Here is a 20,409-nt window from a genome sequence, read left to right as displayed (position 1 = left end):
ATGGCACCATCTGGGGCACGGTTTGCAGAGGCACTCCCTGAAATGCTCTCAAGGTGCTGGTCTGGCCCAGTAATTGTTTCCCATTTATCCCATGTGTAGCTTGTCTCCTCTTGTATCTCCAGTGCTTAGCCCAGGGCCTGGCGCACAGTAGGGGCTTGGTAAATGTCGACTGCTGCCAGCTGGGGACATTCAGTAGGGCTCCGTGTAGGTGGGAGTGGCTGGGCACTAAAGCAAGACCAAGTTTTAATAGATGAGCAGAAGACGAGACTCCAGGTCTCGGAGACGGCAGGCACAGGCCAGGGAGAACGGAGGCTGCTTGAGAGCAAGGCCGGCTCCCATTTGTCCCGGAGTCCTCAGCTGTCAGCACCCAGCGGACCGTCAGAGCACTCTGTCGGTTGGTGAGGAGCATGTATGTCAGACGTGGGGAGGAGTCCATTAGTTGGGCCAGAAGGGCCCCCGGGAGAGGGCACAGTGCCAGGCAGGTGCCCCCGAGACCCAGTTACTGCCTTTCTTTGTGCCCTCGGCTCGATCACATGCTCATAGGCTCGGGAAGGCTGGCGGTGGTTCCATTGTTCAGGACCTTGGATGCTGGGCAAGAGGCAGATCGACCATTGGGGGGACATGGCCAGATGGCTCCATGAGCCTGGTGATCGGGGGTAACAGAGAAAAAGGGGGGGCGGAGGGCATCTGGGGGTGGGGGTGGGGGCCATGACCAGGCGGCGCAGTCCCAAGGCTTGGTGCTGAATAAAGCCTCGCTCGCAGACACTAATTCCGGGGATACTTCAGAGGAGCCGCTGCCCAGATTGGGGTCAGGGAAACTACAGAGGGGAGCCCCAGGGGACCCAAAGGACCCGGAAAGGGAGTCGTCCTAGGGCGGCTGACACAAGGTGGCCAAGAGGAACCCAGCGGCTCCTCCGGGACTGGGAGCCTACCCCCCGTTAATGCTCCTCAACCTGCCCTTTGGCCTCTCGAACCTGCCCAGAACTCCTGGCGGGTGATGGAGCGGCTGTGGAACTGAGCAAGGAGCCCAAGAGAGACGGTCCTCCTTCCCTTCAGGGGCTCGTGTGTGTGTTTGTTTTCTTGGGACTATCATTGCAGGATCCGGATTCTTTTTTTTTCTGAGACAATTGGGGTAAGTGACTTCCCAGGGTCACACAGCTAGGAGATTTGAACTCGGGTCCTCCTGACTTTGAAGCAGGAGGAAACTGTGTCCTTTGCTAAAGTTGTGTTCCCTCCAAGAAACTGTTTCCTTTTATCCGTGATCCCTTTCGGTCTCAGCCCCTCCTGGGGAAGGCACATTCCTCCCCCCCTCCGCCCCCGCCAGAGAAGTTATCACTCCGGGATGCCAGAGCCTTTGATTCTATTAGAAATCCTGGTCCAAAAGCTCCCCTTGGAAGTGTTGTTAATTCCACTAGGAGATCTGGGCTGGAAACGGATAAGACTCTAAGCCCGGGAACCCCGGCTCCTGAAGCCCCCACCAAGAATCCTGCTCTGATCTGTCCCAGCCCCCACCAAGATCCCCAACAGCAGCTTCCCGCAACTAAGGTCTTTGCGCTTTGCTAGGCCCTGCCCGCCGAGCGTTCTCAGGGCCCAGACTCCTCTTCCCAGGAGGTCTTTGCCACTCTAGAAGACGGTTCCTTGTAAACTGATTTCTATCCAACGACAAACTTCCATTTCGCAATTAATAATCTGGGAAGGAGTGAGTTCTTTCACTGTTATTCCTGCGGCCGATCTCGAGGGGCTCCTTAACAGCTCTCTTCTTGGCATTAGATGGAATTCTAGACCGACTCAGCCACCAACTGGCGCCAATCAGTGGCCACGTAATGTCAAATAACCACTCCTCGAGCGCCTAATCATAGCCGGGTGGTGTTCGTTTTTAAGTTTTGTGCAGTGTCTTTCAAACATCTCATTTTTAGCTTTACAACTAGGGGAGGGCGCGCTATTATTATCCCCATTTTACACACGAGGAAACTGAGACCGACAGAACCAAAGTGAGGCAGAATTTGAACTCGGATTTTCTTGACTTTCGGCCCACTAAGCCATCTGGATGCTCTTCCGTGCGAGGCTCTAAAAGACAAGAATGAAATGTTCCATCCCAACCGGTACAAAGAAGGTAGAGAGCTGCCTGGAGGAAGTGGCATCCAAGCTGAGATTTTAAGGAAAATAATCTGAGAGCATGGCTTAGGCACCTACTGTGTGCCAGCCACAAGGGGAAAGTAAAGACAAAACATTAAAACAAGAAGGGTATATATACCGGCTTGGGAGCGCGAGATGGAATGTAGACTTTGGGTAGAATTTCTTCTGCAGTCCTCAGCTTCCTTGTCTGTAAAATGGGCTTAAAAAAGCTTCTCCACCCAGAGAGAGGGGTGGGGGTGATGGATTTGCTTGGTAAACCCCAGAAGGGTTTATTGACATGAGCTTCTATTGACGTTAAGGGAGGATTTTTCCATTGTGGGAGGGTGAGAGGAGGCTAAGGGGCCTGCTGTGGAGCAATCATCATTATTAAAAAATGCAAAAAAAAATTGAAAAGGAAAAAAGAAAGACTAAAAAGGAGGAGAAGGAGAAGGAGGAGGATGAAGAGGAGGAGAAGAAAGAGAAGAAAGAAAAAGAGAAGAAGGAAAAAGGAAAAAGAAATAAGGAACAGGAAGAAGAAAAAAGAGGAGAAGAAAGGAGAAGCAGGAGGAGAAGGAGCAGAAGATGCAGAAGAAAATGGTGAAGAAGAAAATGACAGTGACTCCCTCTTCAGATGGTTGTTTTCAGAATTTTCCCTTGGATCAGCGCTCCCTAAATTCAGAGTCCATGAGCCATCATTCCAAGGGCTGACTCCATTTGTTTGGATGAAAGCTGGTGCAGGAGAAGGGCCCCCGGTTGGGAGGCAGGATCCCTGCTGTCCAGCACGGACTTGGGCCAAGTGCTTGAGCAAATCACTTCCCTGTGCCCAGGCCTCGGTTTTCCCTCAGACATAAAATGAGATGATTGGACGTTGTCTCACAGGCCCCCATCTGCTCTGACACAACTTTTAGGTTCGAGCCAGGGACTCACGGGTCATCAGACATTTTGAGTTATTTCAGGACTAATGGGCTTTCACTCGGCAGCACTCCGGGTATGGGATGGAGCTCTGAGCTCAAACTGGGTCAGACGGGGTCTAAGCTGGGCCCTTGTGTTGTGTGATTGCCAGAGCAGGAGCCTAGGCCCTGGAACCGGGTGGGGGGGGATGGACTTTGGGCTCCTCCTACCAAATGGGCCCAGCCTCGAGGAGCAACTTCAGTGTATCCCCCGGCCCACCACGTTCAAGGTTGGGACAGCTCTGGAAGGGGGAGGATGAAGCAGAAATGTAAACTGGGCAGCTGAAGGGCCCCTTGGGGACCACGTGGCACTCCCTCCCCTTTATTTTACGGAGAAGGGAACGAGCCGAGGAGGAAAATGGTTTGTCTGACCCAGCAAAGCAAGCCCCAGGCAAGGAAGCCTGACTTCCTACCCAGCCTTTTGGCCACTGCCCCCGGGTGCCCTCCACGCTGGTCCTGGGAGGTGGGGGACCGACAGGAGGAGGGGCATGGAACTGCAGGACCTGGAGGGTTAGTCTGGAAGGGACATAGGAACTGCAAGGTCCTCCCGGCCTCCGGTCTGTTTCTCCACCCCTTTCGATGCTTCAGCCACTCTTGTTTGGGTGAATGTCCCCAGGGTCTAGCCGGAGTCGGCCTCTGATGAGGTTCTGGAGGAGTCTGTGGGACAGGCCCCTCCCGAAGGATTGGGCTATTCTCCTGCCCGCCCTGGGGCCCAGTGACCGGAGGAACCACCCTGGGTCTCCCCAGCCCCGGGTCTACCCCCCAGCCCCAGCTCTCCTCCCCAGTCCTGGGTCTCCCCTCCCCCCCGCCCCCGCCAGCCCTGGCTCTCCTCCTCAGCCCTGGGTCTCGAGGGCTCGATGCTTGATGAGAGAAGACTCGCGGATAGCCAGACTGAGTCCTCAGGGAGCTGGGCTCCTGCTCAGGGTGAGAACTCCATCTCCTAGCAACCCCAGGAGCAGCCGAGGAGCCGGGCTGAATCTGCTCCTGCCGCTGCCGCCAGCTAGGTCTCTGAAGCGAGCTGGACCTTCCCTTCCCATGGTGGTTCTAGGCAGCTCTCTGACCTCAGGTGCCATTTGCTGCCGCTCTGACCACCGCGGCCCCAGATCCACTTCTTGCTGGGATCCGGCCTCCGCTTTCTGTCCCACCCTCCCGGCCCGACTCTCACTGTCTTCCTGTCTTTGCATTCAGAACCCCTCGGATCGACCCTCCTCCAGCCCAGAATCCGAATCATGGACTTAAGCGTTAGAAGGAACTTTCAGTGGCGAGTTCCTCCTTTTGGGTTCAGGGAAGCCCTTCCCAAACAGGAGACAGTGAGCCTGTGTAACACTCTGCCTTCTCTGGGCGGCGTGAAGGGTCTGGGGTCAGGCAGACCCGCATTCAAATCCGACCTGGGACAGTAAGACTCCGTGATCCACCGCCTCATTTTCCTCACCTGTGAAATGGGGATAATTCTAGGCCCGACCTTGCAGGCTTGAGCTACAGCTGTACAACACCTAGCAGTGCAGGACACACAGTAGGAGTTAATTCCCTCCCCTTTTGCAGATTTCCTGTCCTGAGTTCTGTAAGCAGACGCTCAGAGGGCGTGATCCTGTCCTCCCACTATAGGATTCCCCCCATGGACTTTCTCCAGAGACAAGAGCAAAAGGAGCTTCCCTTCTCCCCGGGCTGATGCTGAAATCCTGTCATCATAGTCCAAGAGACCACGGCACTGATAGAGCCGAGGAGTGGAGGAGAGAGCTGCTCCTGAGCCAGGGAGACCAGGAGTGAAGTCTTTCTTCTCGTCCATCCCAGCTTTGGGCACGCCACGGGTGTCTCAGCACGTCGGGGGCTGCCGGTGTCCCAAGTTTCAGAAAAAGGGCCAGCAGCATTGAGAGAGAACATGCCCTCTCTTGAAAGCTTCCAGAAGAAGGAGGAGGAGGAGGAGAAGAAGGAAGAGAAGGAGGAAGAAGAGGAGGAGGAGGAAGCTAGGTGGTGCAGTGGACAGAGCACCAGCTCTGAAGTCAGGAGGACCCGAGTTCAGATCTGGTCTCAGACACTTACCACTTCCTAGCTATGTGACCTGGGCAAGTCACTTAACCCCAACTGCCTCAGCATAAAAAAAAAGAAAAGAACAAAAAAGACACTCTATCCCCCATATGCAAAATAATTTCTGAAGTTGATTGCAGCATCTGGGGGCATAAGACCACCTTGTAGGACCTTCCTGTAGGAGGTGGTCCTAGAGCCAAACCATGGGCTCCTAGCCTTAGGAGAGGGCATTTCCTTGCCCAGGAGCTCGCGAAATCAGTGTAATTTTAGACTAGTATCCATCCCTCTCCTCTATAACCCACTCAGAGATATTGATCTTGCTGTTTCTTAAAACCCCCAAGGCATTTCCCACATCTGTGACCTTTTAGCCAAATCTAAGCCAACGGCTGCTTTTGCTATTGATTTTTGGAACCCAAATGGAGGACTTTCCCCTTATTCCTATTAAATTTCATCTTGTTAAACTCCCCAAGGGGGTTTTCCTATTGGCCCTCGAGACTGTCGGTCGGCTTGTTCACTGTCCCCCCATCTTCATTTCAGGATTGTAAGGTAAGTAGCCATTGTGAAGGCTGCAGTGGGACATGGGGGGATGGGGAGAGAAGGGAGGGCTTGGCCCAGGAGCTATTTACTGCCTCCCTCTTAGACTCAGAGCGGTAAGAAATGGCTTTGGGATGAATCCAGCTATAGTAATATATAGAGAGATGAAGAAAGCTTCATTAACACAAACTTAGAGAGGGTGAGGAGTTGGGAAAGGAGAGAATGGTCCTGGGTAAAGCAGAGGAGGGAGAAGAAATCGCTCATTTTCTTCCCAAGATTTCACGGCTGTACAATAGAGCAAATTAGGAACCCTTTGTCTCCCCAGATTTTTGTCTCTCCCACAAATAGTGTCTGACTTGGAGTCTCTTACTGCGTGATTACAGGCAAGTCACAACTTCTCATCTATAGAGTGGGAAAAATAACCCATCACCTAGGTTCGTTGGAAGGATTGAGCAAGATTATGTATGTAGAGTTTGTCATGCAATACTACTGGGTATTAAGGAAAGTGGTATTAAGAAATTAATTGGACTTTGAAACAAGCTAAAGAGCTAATGGACTCAGGTACAGATTAAGATACATCCATGTATTAACGAGTTTTTCTCCCTTGCTTTCTTAACAAGGGAGGAGACGGGAAGGAGAGAATTTGGAGATGAAAATAAAATTGAATTTTTACAGAATAATCCTTTCAATAATATCCTTTCCAAGTATTCCCACGTTCTCCCTCCTCCTAGCCTCTGCTTGAAGACTTCCAGTGAGGATTAGCCCATTCCCACCCCCCCCCCCAAGTCGTCCATTCCACTTTTGGATGATTATTAGGGAGCTTGTTCCGATCTCAAAATTAAACCTTTCTCTTCAGACTTCCTACTACTGATCCCAGCTGTGCCCTCTGTGACCAAGCAGAATAAGACTGATTCTTTTTCCAAGTGCCACCCTCCAAACATTAAAAGGCTTCTCTTCAAGCTAAACGCCCCCATTCCCTTTGGGTGATCCGCATTTAAATATATTCTAGCAACAGTAAGAGCTAGTGGCCTGCGTTGGCCAGCGAGAAGTAAGTCGGTGACTCACCATCCGCCCTCTCAGCACTCTCCTTGCCTCCCTTTCTTCCCTCTTGGGCTCTCGCACACATGCAGTGGCTGGGGACTCGGACTCTTGGGACCTGGACGTGTTCTAGATGGAAGAGCCGATGTGGGAGGCGGGGGAAGGGAGGAGAAGGGTACGATTGGCTGGGATCGCTGAGGGGCAGGATGAAGATAATGATGTCGAAGAAAACTGATGAAGACAAAACCCAGAGGGGACAGAGATAAGATTGGAAATGAAAATTTCAGAAAATTAAAAAAAATAGAGAAAAACCAAAGAGAAAGAACAGCAGCAGCAGAAAAGACAATAATTTAAGAAAAGATTAGAAGTCTAAAGAGCGAGGCAGGAGAACGGATAAACTCTGGCTAAAGAAACAACAGGAAGAGGCAGACCTGGAATTAGCAAAAGCAACCTTTAGTGTTAATAACACAATCTGCGGTACAGATGCCATGAATCCATCTTCTAGAGACGAGTTCACGGGGTTTGGCAAGTTCCTTAAAGATAAAATTGGACAGTCTGAAAAATCTCCATTTTGGGAAGCCTTAGTTGGAGATGTGTGGGTTTCATTGGAAATTGATCATTTGAAAAAGATGACCAATTCATCGGTAGGACTTTGTCAACAAAAGGAAAGCCAGGCTCCCCATCCCCAAGGAAGAAAGGTGTGGTTCCTGGGGCTGAAGTGAGGGGGCAGTTAAGGTTACAGGGTCAGATGATCTTGCAGACCATGGTGGCCAGGATGGGGGAAGGTGCAAGATTTGCAAACCTTTCATGTGACATTTTTTCTTCTTCTGTTGCCTACGGTCCCTTCAAGATGCAGCATGATTTTTTCACAGCTCCACTAAATGCTACAAGCAAAAGTGCAATAGCTTTGTGCTGGTGACTTAACCCCCGGATACTTCGATGTTAATGCAATGGGGAACTTAGTTCTCATTGCCAAGGGGTTAAAATGGGGAGATTCAATTCTTACTAAATGGCAGTAAAAGAAATCCTAATAATGTTATCGGGTTTTTTTGCTATCTCATTCCAGGGCAGCAGAAAAGAGCTGTAAGCTGACCCCCAAAAGTACAGTATTTACCAGCAGCATTCGATAATACAGTTTTAACTGTGCTTCTTTAAACTCTTTCATATCTTGTCAACAAAGACAGTCTGCAACAAGGGCAGGTGAATGAGCACCTGGTATTGAAAGCCCTTTGTCTTAAGGTGGAGTGTGAGGATTTTTATTTTTATTTTTTTATACCAACTTAGAAACCAGGAGCTGTGAGTTTTTCCTTTTCCCACATAAATCTCTAAGTTTTTAAATGATTATAATAGCTTTTTATTGACAAAAAAGATATATGGGTAATTTGTCAGCATTGACCCTTGTAAACACTTCTGCTCCAACTTTTCCCCTCCTTCCCCCACTCCCTCCCCTAGATGGCAGGCAGTCCCATACATGTTAAACATGTTAAAGTATATGTTAAACAATATATGTATACATATTTATACAGTTGTCTTGCTGCTCAAGAAAGATCAGATTTACAAAGGTAAAAATAACCTGGGAAGAAAAAACAAAAATGCAAGCAGACAAAAACAGGAGTGAAAATGTTATGTTCTGGTCCGAGCTTGAGGATTTTTAAAATACACTGCACAGAAAACAGTTTATTTCAGAGAAAGAATACCATCCCTGAAATGGCTGCTAGATTGACATTTTAAAAAATCAAATGACCCCAAACCTTGAAGCTGAAGAGGCCATCGACTCCATTATTACATTTGATGAGATCCCACGGGTGGTATTTTGAGGGTATATTTATATTTATTGGAATGTAACTTTTGGGGGGATTTCTTTACTTTTTTATTTGCCTGATTTAAAATGGCTGAGGAACAAAACCTTTGTTCCCTAGGTTGAAATCGAACAACCCTCACCAGGTTCTGGATTTTCTTTCCCCTACAAGCGCACTTAGCAAACGGCGATGATTGCTATGGTTTGGTGAGTTGTTACATGAACAGTTATGACAACTGCAATGGTGAGAACTTCAAAATTAATAACAGCTATCATTTATCTAGAACTTCTGAAATTTGCAATTGCTTTATCTACGTCAACGCCTTCAATTGGCACAAAAGCCCTATGTGATGGGAGCAAATGTCTCCTTTCACAAAGGAGGAAGGTGAAGCTCAGCCAGGTTAAGCGTCTGGCCCAGAGACCCCCAGCTGGGAATGTCCACAGCAGGATTCTGACTCACATTTTCAAGTCCTTTGCTCTGTCCACTGCCCCATCAGCTGACTGGGGGAGCATGGGGAGGGGTTCCAGTCCTCTCCCCCATTCAGGATACACTTTCTAAGAGGGAATATTTATGCCTGGAAGATCTACTTCAGAAGGCATCTGACCACCAGGATCTGAAGCCTGGGAGGAGTGGTGAAGAGCAGCAAAGAGACCTGGATTCGAATTCTGCATCTGCTGCTGTGACCTTAGGATTTCGTGGCCCATGTTGGTCCCCTCTGACTGAGATTCCACGATTTCCTTTGAGGTCTCCTGCCTTCGCTGACTCTCAGATCCCAGACATCCAGGGGATGGTTTTTAACCTTCCTCCCTTCAAGAGCCGATCTTCTTAATGTTATCTTGTTAATGTTATCAAGAGCTTTTCTGGGGGCTTGAGCACAGCAGAGCAGAGGAAGGAAAACTGACCCGGCTTCAGAACCATGGAGAGCTCCCAATCCCCTTTTGGCTACCTCCAGAGGGCACCCTAGCTAAGAGTTTCCTGGGGAACGTCGTCTTCCCACAGAGAGAGATCACTCTAGGCCTGTCCTGGAGGTGGCTTCCCAACTGTGTGTGTGTGTGTGTGTGTGTGTGTGTGTGTGTGTGTGTGTGTGTATGTGTGTGTGTGTGTGTGTGTGTGTGTGTTGGGGAGGGGGGACATGAAGCCAGATTTGTAAATCCTAGTGGGAGCTCTTGGTCACTGCCTTGATCCTGTTTTTCCCATAGATCTGAGTAATCTTCCTTCCCCTTCACAGTCTTGAGTCCCCACCTCAGTTAACTTCCATTAGCTACCCTCCCCCCCCCAACACTTCCTCAAGATGCTCAAGCAATCTTGGCTTTGAAATTAGAGAACTTGATGAGAATCACTCTCCAAGCCTCAGTTTCCCCATATGTGAAGGGAGGTACAGAACTCCTTCTAGCTTTGAAATTTATGGGTCTTTCACATCTTTTGCGGAAAGAGCCCTCTGCATTCTTCTACTTCCTTTCTCATCATCTGGTTTCCACCTCCACAACTCTCTGAGGTGGCCAGTTTGTCCTAATTGTCAGATTCAACAGAGTGTTGTTTTTTTTTTATCAGTTTACATCCTTGACCTCTTGGACAATATCAAAACCAAGAATAGGGAGAAGAGGGAACTTTAGAACGGACAGTATTAGAGCTGGGAGGGGCCTTAGAACTCTGGGAGGGGAGCCTACATCCTAGGATGTCCCACCTGGATGGATTTTAGGAAAAAGTGAGAATTGAGGGTGTCTTAGAACAAAGATTTTATTTTCTTTCTTTCTCTTTCTTTCTTTCTTTCTTTCTTTCTTTCTTTCTTTCTTTCTTTCTTTCTTTCTTTCTGCTATTGTTGAGGCAATTGAGGTTAAGTGACTTGCCCAGGGTCACACAGCTAGGAAGTGTTAAGTGTCTGAGACAGATTTGAACTCAGGTCCTCCTGACTTCAGGGCTGGTGCTCTATCCACTGTGCCACCTACTGCCCCAACAAAGATTCTTAAAATGTGGGTATCTCCACCCCATATGAAATCTTCTAACTAAATGTGGGAGATTGTTAAATTATGATTTCTTAGTCAATAAATATTTTGTTTGCATATTTATTTTATACGCCCACATAGTTGGATCCCATAAAAATTAAGGTTTTTTTTTTTCTGGTAAAAAGGGCTTGCAAGTGGAAAAAGTCGAGGGAACCCTGCCTTAGAACAGACTGGCAGAGTTGGAAGGGACCTTGGATGTTACCTTGTCCAAGCTCTCATTGCACGTGGCCAGGTCACCCAGTTAAAACAAAACAAAACAAACCCCCACCTTTGGGAATCTTGGGGAGCCTTTTCTGCCCTCTGTGAGTTCGATTCTGCTTGGGGGGGTGCTTGGAAAATGGCTTTTCTCACTATTCTGTGCTGGCTCGATCTTTAGGTGTATACAGATAATTGTAGGAGGGATTAGGGGGTGGAGTAAGACAAGCCAGAGTCACTTTTGCGGTGGACCAGGAGAAGGGAGGTTGTGGAGAGCTTGCGTCCATCCCCTTCACTTCTACCCCTAAAGACCAAGAATAAAGACCAAGGACTTTTGCTTATCCTGACTCCAGCTGATTCTAAGGCATCTGGGGAGCTAACTTGGTCTTCACAACCAACAGCTTCATCCTTAGCAGAGGTGGCCCCTGAAGCAAGAAGCCAAGTAGGGAGAGAGGGATTCTGGGGTAATTGGTGGCCCAGCAGGGAATGGATTCTGGGGAACAGACACAAGTTGGTGACCTTTCACAAAGAAAAGGATTCGGGGGGAGTTAGTGGCCTGGCAGGGAGAGAGGGATCCTGGGGGAGTTGGTGGCCCACCAGGGAGATAAGGATTCTGGGGAGCAGACATGAGTTGGTGGCCCGGCAGGGAGAGAAGGATTCTGGGGAGCAGAGACGAGTTGGTGGCTTGGCAGGGAGAGAAGGATTCTGGGGGAGTTGGTGGCCTGGCAGGGAGAGAGGGATCCTGGGGGAGTTGGTGGCCCACCAGGGAGAGAAGGATTCTGGGGAGCAGAGACGAGTTGGTGGCTTGGCAGGGAGAGAAGGATTCTGGGGGAGTTGATGGCCCAGCAGGGAGAGGATTCTGGGGGCATTGGTGGCCCCACACGGAGAGAGGGATTTTTGGAGTAGATGAGTTGGTGGCCCGGCAGGGAGAGAAGGATTCAGGGGGAGTAGGTGGCCCAGCAGGGAGAGAGGGACTCTGGGCAGGGTCTGGCAGCCAGCTTGCCCGGCTCCCAGCTCAGAGTGCTTCCCGTCCCAGATGAGTTTTTCTCCCGGCAGCTCTTGACCCAAGGGGATCGCCACCTCCCTCCCTCCCTCCCTCGGGGACCCCCTGCCCCCCCTCCCGTCGGCTTCCTGCGCCCCCCTCCTGGCTCTGCCTCCCGCCGGGCCCCTCCACGTGCGCGCCCCTTCTCCTCCGGGCTCCCGGCTCCGCGCCCTGGGCCCCGCCTGAGGTGCGTGTGCGGGCCGGCGGCCCGAGGCTGGGCGCCCCAGGAGGGAAGGAGTTAACTCCCCCCACCCTGCCCCGCCCGGCGAGCCAGAGCTATTTAAGAGGCGGCGGAGGCAGCGGCTCCAGGCGGTCACTCCCGCATCGGCCACGGCAGCAGGTTCCGCGCGCCAGCCCGGCGGCGGGCTCTGGGGCTCGGCCGTCCGCGGGACCCAGGAGCTCCGCGCCCCCGCCGGCCATGCGGCCCCCCGGAGTGCCGCTCGCCTGGCTCACGCTGCCTATGCTTGTCCAGGCGGCCCCCGATGGTGAGAGCCCAGAGGACCCCCTCCTTGTTGTCCCCTCCACCCCTGCCCTCCCTCCCCTCCTCTCTCTCCTCCTTCTCCCTCTGTTCCTTCCTTCCTCTCCCTCCCCTTCCTCCTTCGTGCCCTCCCTCCCCTCCCTCCCCCCTCCTTACCTCCCCTTCCCCTCCCTTCTCCTCCCCGCAATCCGGGCGCTCGGTGATTTTAACTTTTCCCCGTCTCTCCGTCCCAGGTGCCCTAAGTGTGAGTTTCCGACTTTGGTCTTCTTTTCTCCTGCCCTTGTCTCCCTGTCTCTCGGTCAGTGTCTCTCCCTGTCTCTCCCACACGTGCCGTAGCCTTGTTTCCTGGGGATACCCAAGGGGCTGCCAGCGTCCGGAGCCTCTCCCGCAGCCCCTCAGCCCCCTCCTCGGGTGCCCCTCCGCCCCTGGGTCCCTCCCCCTCCCTCCCTCCCATCTCCCCTTTGCCGCCTCTCTCTCTCTCTCTCCCTAATGGCATCCTGCAGCCCGGGGGCAGATGGGATCTTCCTGCGGGGCCGGAGCAGCTGGCGGGGAAGAACTTCCAGCTCCAAGCGCCGGGCTCCGAGTCTCTCCCTCTGGTGGGGGTGGGGGTGGGGGTGGAGGGGGCGGAGGGGGGGAGGGGGGCGATGGGGGGAGAAGGCAGTCACCCAAGGACAGAGAGAGAGACAGAGAACCAGGCTGACGGGCACCGGAGACAGAAGCGCTTCTGCTGTGGAGCCGCCTCCCCCGAGTCTAGGAGAGAACAATGTGTGGGGGGGAACCTCAGCTCTAACCCCCCCATCTGTTTCCCGCAGGCTCTTGGTGCTATGATTCCCAGAATCCCCGCTGTGGTGAGTGGAGGTGGGGGGGGTTCAGTGTGGAGGGGTGGGGGGGGAGAATTACAGGCTGACAACTTTTAACTGTCAAGGAAAACTTCCCCACCCCTGGGACAGCACCTCAGAAGGGGGCTCGCTTCTGGAGAGTGGGCCATGAGAGAGCGTGAGGGACCCGGGGACCCGGGGACCCGGTGCAGGCTGGGACTGAGCTCAATGATCTCGGGATGCTTCTTGTTCCATCTGTCTGGAGTGTGTGTGAATATGAGAGTGTGTGTGTGAGTGTGTCTGTGTGAGTGTGTGTCTGTGTGTGCGTGTGAGTGTGTGTGAGTGTGTGTGTGTGTTTGTGTTCACCAGGCAGGGCCGCCTTGCACCGTGTGTGCAGGTGTTAGGAAGGTGAGCGGACAGGCCCCTGTGGGAGGGGAATGGGCGCGCAGAGGCCACCTCCTGGCTCCCTTCCTACCAGGGGACTCTAGGACCCCTGGATTTCTCTGGGTTCGGGGGTGGCGGTGGAAGGGGCAGCCAGGCTTTGTGCAGCCGGGGCCGCTGGGATTGGCCCCCTCTGCCGCCCCCATCTTTCTTCCCTCTCTCTCCTGGTCTGTCTCCAGGCCCTTCACACTGGAAGGATGTCGCCCACACCTGCGGGGGCTCAGCCCAATCTCCCATTGACATTGACCGGCACCAGGCGAAGCCGGACCGGACTCTGGGCCCTTTTGTGTTTGAAGGCTATGACTCGGCACCCCCGGGCCCGTGGCGGCTTCTGAACGACGGACACACAGGTCAGTCCCCCCCCCCCCCCCCCAACAGACAGGGCGACGAGGTCCGAGCCAGGGCGCCCTGGGGGAGGAAGGCGGCCGTGGAGTCGGTCCCTGCCCGGGCCCGCCCCCTCATGCACTCAGTGGCTGGCAGCCCGCCCTGGGCACCGGCTTTGCAGATGACGGAGGCTTTCTGCCGCCAAGGCGGAGGGTCTTCCCCTCCAGGGCTCACAGACAAGCTTAGGACACGAACAGTTAGTGCGGAAGTGCCGGGTGCACCCGCGGAGGGCCAGGGTGAGTCCCGAGGGCCCCGGAGGGAGAATCAGGAGGTGGACTCGCATCCCCAGGGTGGCAGCCTCTGGCACTCCCCTTGTTCCCAGTTCCTCTGATGACTAGCTGAATAAGGGGCAATTGTCACTGCCCTCTTTGGGTCTGCACTGTCACATCTCCCAGAATTCAATTCAACCAACATTTATTAGGTGAGACCACCCCCCCCAAACATCTGTCTGTCATCTATATCTATCATCTCTCTGTCTCTCTGTCTCTCTTCTCTCTGTGTCTCTCTCTGTGTCTCTTTCTGTCTGTCTCTGTCTTTGTCTCTCTGTCTCTCTCTCTCTTTATCATATATTTGTCTATCATCTTTCTTTATCTACCAATTTCTGTCTTTCTCTTTCTGTCTCTCTGTGTCTCTTCTCTCTCTCTCTCTCTCTGTCTCTCTCTCCCTCTTTCTGTCTCTGTCTTTCCCTATGTCTCTCATCTCTGTCTCTTATCTTTATCATATATTTGTCTCTATCATCTTTCTTTCTCTATCCACCAATTCCTCTCTCTGTCTCTCTGTCTCTCTGTCTCTGTCTCTCTGTCTGTGCGTCTCTGTCTGTCTCTCCCTCCTATCTTTCTAGTCAGTTCACATGTAATCCAGCAGAATTATGAGCAGAAGACCAACTTCTTGAGGACAGAAATGCTCATTTATGTATCGCCCGCGCTCAGGAAATGTTTGTGGACGTGATGTTAGCAAGTGCTTATTCTGATGGAGGCACCGAATGGGGAGATGGGCTGGAGGTTCCTCCCAGGGGCCCCAAGATTGGAGAAAAGCTGGGGCTGGCGCAGGGTTCGAGGGAGGGTGAGGATGTAGGAAGGTAAAGGGGGAGATTTTGGGCACAATCCCGTTTCTATCCTGATCCTCACCTGTGTGTTCCCAGAAGGCTCCAGCCCAGCAGAGTCTGTATGGAGGTGGGAGGCTCCCAGACAGGGAGCGTGTCTGTGAGTGTGAGTGTGAGTGTCTGTGAGTGTGTGAGTGTGTGAATCTCTGTGTGTGGAGGATTTGGGGCGTCCCTTGGTGCCAGGGCCGGTTCTGCCACACGCTGACCTCCCGCACGTATGGTGTCCCCTTCCTCCAGTGCTGCTGAGCCTGGAGGGACCCCGGGGCCCGGAGCGGGGCCAGCCGTGCATCCGGGGCGGGGGCCTGCCCCACGTCTACCGCGCTCTGCAGCTCCACTTCCACTGGGGCGATCCCACGGCCAATGGCTCCGAGCACACCCTGGATGGGCAGCGCCAGCCTATGGAGGTGAGGGCCCGGGGCTAGGGACTGGGTGAGTGAGAGGTGGGGGCCCTGGGGGGACACAGAGTCCTCAAGCGGGCACTCAGCTCCCTGTCGGTGCAAATGAGGGGCTTGAGGTGGGCTGGCCCAACGGCGTCTGTGTGTCCCCTCCAGATGCACGTGGTGCACATGAACACCCGCTACAAGAGTCTGGGGGAGGCCCGGGGCCATCCCGGAGGCCTGGCCGTGTTAGCCTTCTTCTTCAAGGTAGGGAGAAGCTTGGGGAGGGGGGGGCTGCTGCTGCTCACTTGCAAAAAGAGGGGGAGGGTGTGAGAAAAAGCAGGCCGGGAAATTGGGGGGGAGACAGACTATGTAGGGGGAGTGAGGCAAAGTAGAGAGAGACAGACACAGACACAGACACAGACAGAGACAGAGACAGGAGGGAAGAGAGGCGGGGGGGGATGGCACCCCAATGACCACCAGGGCCGGCAGCAGGACCGTTGCCAGCGAGGCCCCTGCCCCCCTCCCCCGACAGGTGCAGACCGAGGACAATGACAACTACCACACCATTGTGACCGGGCTGAAGAACATTTCTCACCAGGGTGAGGGCTCTAGGGGGAGCCAGGGGCCAGAAGCAGGGGGAGGGGGACACGGGGGGGGGGCTGCCCCAACACACGGCGCCCCTTCCGTCTCCACCGTCCAGGGCAATCGGTGGAACTGGCGTCCACCTTCCGCCTGGACAAGCTGCTGCCTGGCCGGGCCCGGCTCTCCCGCTACTACCGCTACTCCGGGTCCCTGACCACACCGGCCTGTGACGAGGTCGTGCTCTGGACTGTCTTTGAGGAGCCCGTCCCCATCGGCAGGGCCCAGGTATGGCACCTCTCCTCTCACTCTCCTGGGGAAGGTCGGGATCGCGGGTCCTGGCTCCCCAGCACCCGGGGGGGGCAGCGGGATACCCCCGTGTTGGAGCTGAAGTGCATCTCCCCCCTCCAGCTGGCCCAGTTTGTGTCCGCCCTTCAGGCCAGTCCCCCGGGGGCTCGGCCCGTCAGCATGACCAACAACTTCCGCCCGGTGCAGCCCCTCGGGGCCCGGAGGGTCCTGGCCTCCCGGGGGGCCACGGCCAGCGGGGCCCGGGCCTTCTCCCTCCCGACGGAGACGTGGGCCCTGCTCTGCCTGCTCCTGAGCGTGGGGCTGGGCTCCGGGGGAACGCTCTGAGCCTGTGGCTCAGCTTCCCCCTCACTGCTCCTGGGGCTCCCCGGGTACTCCCTATGGGGGCATCTGGGGGGGAAGGACCTGGGGCAGGAGAAGCATCGGGGCAGTCACTGGTGCCCGCCGTGTGACCTTCGAACGCCAGCTTTCTCATCAATCCAATGGAAGAAAGACACCCCCCCCCCCCATAGACTCAACGGCTGCTGAACCTCAGATTCCGGGACGCACACAAAGGCTCCGGAGTTCGGCACCGGCCAGAGAGGTTGAAAGGTGCTGGGAGGGACCCAAGCCCAGGGCCGGGAGGCTGCTCAGGCGTCCCCCTCCCGGCCCCAGCATCCGACCGAGGCTGGGCTGCAAGCTTCCTGGCCTTTTTATGTGCACATTCCCAGGCTCACAGGCCTCAAAGCTGGAAGAGACCTCAGGGATTATCCAGCTCCATCCTCACATGGTATTGTTTTCAGGCCCCTCCCAGCTCTGACATCCCCTGTTCTAAGGTTCCCTCCCAGCTCTGACATCCCCTGTTCTAAGGTTCCCTCCCAGCTCTGACATCCCCTGTTCTAAGGTTCCCTCCCAGCTCTGACATTCTGTTCTAGAGCTAATCACCCCCTCCTGTGGCATTTATCCTGACTCCAGCTGTGCCCGCCTATCCTGCGCTCAGCCATCCCCGCCTCCTTTCTCCCCCAGTACCTGCTCCCTTTCCCTCCTCTTCCTCACCTGCCCCTTCCCGCCCTTCTCGGCATCCCCTCAAGTACTAGAGGCTTGTGTCTCAGCCCTCCCTGGGCCTGGAACCTCGGGTGCCTGCTGCAGTTCTGCCCCATGAGCTGCCACCCTCCCCCAGTGCAAACAGAAAAGAGCCCGTTTTGTTAATAAACGCCTTTATCAGGGGCCACCTCTTACAGCACAGCCTTCATTTTCGGGGATGGCGAGGGAGGGAAAGCCTCTGGGGTCGTCCTGGGGGTCAAGCTGAGATGAGGGTGCGGATGGCAGCGCCTGCAGAGACGAGCTGGGGGCACCGGTGGCAAGCCGCTGAGTGGGGCGGTGCTGCTCCTGGGCGGCCTGGGTCTCCAGGGTCCCTGTGGTCCCCGCACCGGCTGTTCCACGGGCCCGGTGGCTTGGTGTGCGCCCGCTTCCCTCCGGCCCGTCTCCGGTGCCAGGCTCAGCAGGAACTAAGCACAAGAGAATTCCGAGTGAGCCAGAGCTCACCTCTCTCCTCCCGCAGGAGGCTTCCCTGTCTGGGAGAGGGGGCCTTGGATGGTCCGAGCCCACCCTAAAGGAGGATGGGGGGGGGAGAGATACAATCCAAGCCCCCTGACCACAGTGCATGGGGACTTGGGGAGGGGGGTGGGTGTGGGAGCCTCAGGGGCCTGAGATTAGGCCAGGGCGGGGAGACCCTTGGCCACGCGGCCACCCTGGCCACAGGGACCCAAGGATGCCCTGAGCCAGTTTTCCTGACTCCCCTGGAAAGGCTGGAGGTCCTGGGAGACCAAGTGCCGGCTGCCAGGTCCCCTGGAATGGAAGCCATGGGCTGAGTCCCCCACCATCCTCCCTCTCTTTGGAAATCTCAGTGTCAGCCCAGTTCTCCCTCCTCTGGGGCTCATTTCCTTTACTAAATGGGGCCAAGGGCCCTTCTAGGTGGCTGTCGGGAAGGGCTTTCTCCTCTTGTTTCTAGAGGGCTCTGGGGCATACAAACCCACCCTCTGCCCCTGTTCTCTTTGGCTCCTGCCAGTTGGAGGAGGGAAGAATTGTAAGGTCCCTAAACTCAGGCCCTCCAGGGTTGGGCCTTGGGGGAGGGGGAACTGGACCCTTTTCAAGCCTCCCCCAAAGGGGGGGCATTCCTGGAGAATGACTCTGCTTGCTTCAGAGGCGGAACAACCTGCCCCTCCCCCCCCCTGTCCCCACTAGCCTCTATAGGCTCGGTTCCCACTCCTCTCTTTGGCCCAGCCCAAGTTCTGGCCAAACTGACCCGCTCCCCTGGGTGGGGAGGGGGAGGGGGAGCTGGGTCCGCTTTCCCCTGAGCCCTGGGCGTGCCCTCCTAGGCTCACAGACCTGACGTTGGAAGAGCGCTCAGAACAGTCTCCTTCCCCCCACCCCCGGGCAGTCTTCCTGGGCCCTCCTCAGAAGGTGCGCGCAGCCCTCTCCTTGGTACTGATCTCACTGTCCCCTGGATTCCCCGTCTGGACGGGAGCTCCCGGAGGGCAAGGCCCGTTGCCTTGTGGCCCTACATCCGGGTCGCTGGGCTCCACTGGCGCACAGAGGAGGGCCGGGAGGGCGGGATGGGCCGGGCCGCGCTTACCTGGCTTCGGGCCGGCTGCTGCCGCGGGGGCGGGAGCCCCTCAGTCTCCATCGGGCGCCGGGCCAGTGGCGGGGGGCGCCGGCGACCTCTTCGGGGTTTTCTTCTCGGGGAGCTCGGCGCCCGCTTTGGAGGAGGAGGCGGCCGTCAGGGCGTTGACGGTGCCGATAGCCCGCAGCAGAGCTTGTCCGCGGGTGGGGGCCGGGGCCGGGGCCGGAGGCGCGTCCTTGCGGGGCCCGGGGGGCTCGGCGCCCGCTCTGGGGGAGGAGGCGGCCGTCAGGGCGTTGACGGTGCCGATGGCCCGCAGCAGAGCTTGTCCGCGGGTGGGGGCCGGGGCCGGGGCCGGGGCCGGGGCCGGGGCCGGAGGCGCGTCCTTGCGGGGCCCGGGGGGCTCGGCGCCCGCTCTGGGGGAGGAGGCGGCCGTCAGGGCGTTGACGGTGCCGATGGCCCGCAGCAGAGCTTGTCCGCGGGTGGGGGCCGGGGCCGGGGCCGGGGCCGGGGCCGGGGCCGGAGGCGCGTCCTTGCGGGGCCCGGGGGGCTCGGCGCCCGCTCTGGGGGAGGAGGCGGCCGTCAGGGCGTTGACGGTGCCGATGGCCCGCAGCAGCGCCTGGCCGCGGGTGGGGCCCGGGAGCGCGTCCTTGCGGGGGCCCGCGGCGGGCCGGCGGCGGCCCCCGGGCCCGTCTTGCTGGGGCTCCTGCGGCGGAGGGGGCTGGCGGCCCAGGGCTTCCCGGAGTGCGGCCAGTTCGGCCGCCAGCTCGGCGCGCAGCGCCCCGAGGCCGGCCGAGAGCTCGGCGCGCAGCCCGGCCAGGCCCGCCTGCAGGCGCTGCTCGCTCACCTCCAGCACGCCGGCCGGGTAGGTGGCCCCGCCGCGGGGCTCCCCGCACACCGAGCACACGGAGTACGCCGGAGCCCGCTGAGGGCGGCCCGGCCGCGGGGGCCCCGGCCGCGCCCACGCGCTCCACCACCTCGGCCAGCCGCGGCCCCGACGGCTCGTCCCGGCCGCCCCCCCGCGCGCCCCCGGGCCCGGCCGCCTGCGCCCGCAGCTGCCCGCGGAGACGCGCCAGGCGGCCGGCGCCCCGCGGCTCCTCGGCGCCCTCCAGCCCCGCTTCCGCCTCCTTCCGCCGCCCTGCCGGGGCCCGTCGAGGTCCCAGTCCCGGGGCTCCGGGCCTGGCCGCCTGCGCGACCCCGGCGCCGGCCATGTGCCCCGGCCCTGGCCTTCCCCCGCGTCTGTCCCCGTCCAGGTAAGGTGCGCAGCCCCAGAGGCTGTGCCTCTGCCCTGCAGCGACCCGAGGCTCCCGAGCCGGGAGCCTCGGGGCCAGGGGCGGAGCCGGGAGAGCCAGCCCGGAGCCCCGCAGCCTTAACAACGGGTCCCCGAGGCCTGGGGCCCGAGGGACGGGCTGTGGGAACCGGTGTGGGGAGGAGGGGCACGCGGGGCCAGAGTGGGGAGGGAGGGAAAAGCCGGCCCCGCCAGGTCCGAGATTCCCTCTCGACCTCAGCCCCGCCCCCAGGCCACCTGGAGGAAGCCCCTTACTCTCGGTACTCGTCCGTTTCCTCCTTTTTAAAATGAGGGAGCCGGAGTTGAAGCTTCGCTCGGGTCTCCTCCCATACG

General features: G+C 56.8%; 1 protein-coding gene and 1 pseudogene across 1 annotated transcript; both read left to right on the top strand.

The window, feature by feature from the left end:
- Positions 1–162: 162 nt before the first annotated feature.
- LOC111719646 lies at positions 163–7,789 on the top strand (annotated as a pseudogene).
- Positions 7,790–11,924: 4,135 nt separating this feature from the next.
- LOC100918971 (carbonic anhydrase 15-like) lies at positions 11,925–17,546 on the top strand. Its single transcript, XM_031948958.1, has 8 exons — positions 11,925–12,186; positions 12,992–13,027; positions 13,618–13,788; positions 15,162–15,328; positions 15,476–15,568; positions 15,837–15,903; positions 16,005–16,171; positions 16,295–17,546. The coding sequence occupies exons 1-8, from the start codon at positions 12,120–12,122 to the stop codon at positions 16,514–16,516; spliced, it is 990 nt and encodes a 329-aa protein (XP_031804818.1). The 5' UTR covers positions 11,925–12,119; the 3' UTR covers positions 16,517–17,546.
- The last annotated feature ends 2,863 nt before the right edge of the window (positions 17,547–20,409 follow it).

The sequence above is a fragment of the Sarcophilus harrisii genome, chromosome 1 (assembly GCF_902635505.1).
Source record: "Sarcophilus harrisii chromosome 1, mSarHar1.11, whole genome shotgun sequence".
Classification (NCBI taxonomy): domain Eukaryota; kingdom Metazoa; phylum Chordata; class Mammalia; order Dasyuromorphia; family Dasyuridae; genus Sarcophilus; species Sarcophilus harrisii.
Note: the sequence above shows the minus strand (reverse complement) of the source record. Positions and strands in the feature narration are given on the sequence as shown.

Excerpts from the sequence above, each read along its gene's own strand:
- LOC100918971 (XM_031948958.1), top strand. The coding sequence starts at position 12,120 with ATGCGGCCCCCCGGAGTGCCGCTCGCCTGGCTCACGCTGCCTATGCTT. Across the intron at positions 15,569-15,836 it reads TGTTAGCCTTCTTCTTCAAG|GTGCAGACCGAGGACAATGA; the intron begins GTAGGGAGAAGC and ends CTCCCCCGACAG. Across the intron at positions 15,904-16,004 it reads GAAGAACATTTCTCACCAGG|GGCAATCGGTGGAACTGGCG; the intron begins GTGAGGGCTCTA and ends TCCACCGTCCAG.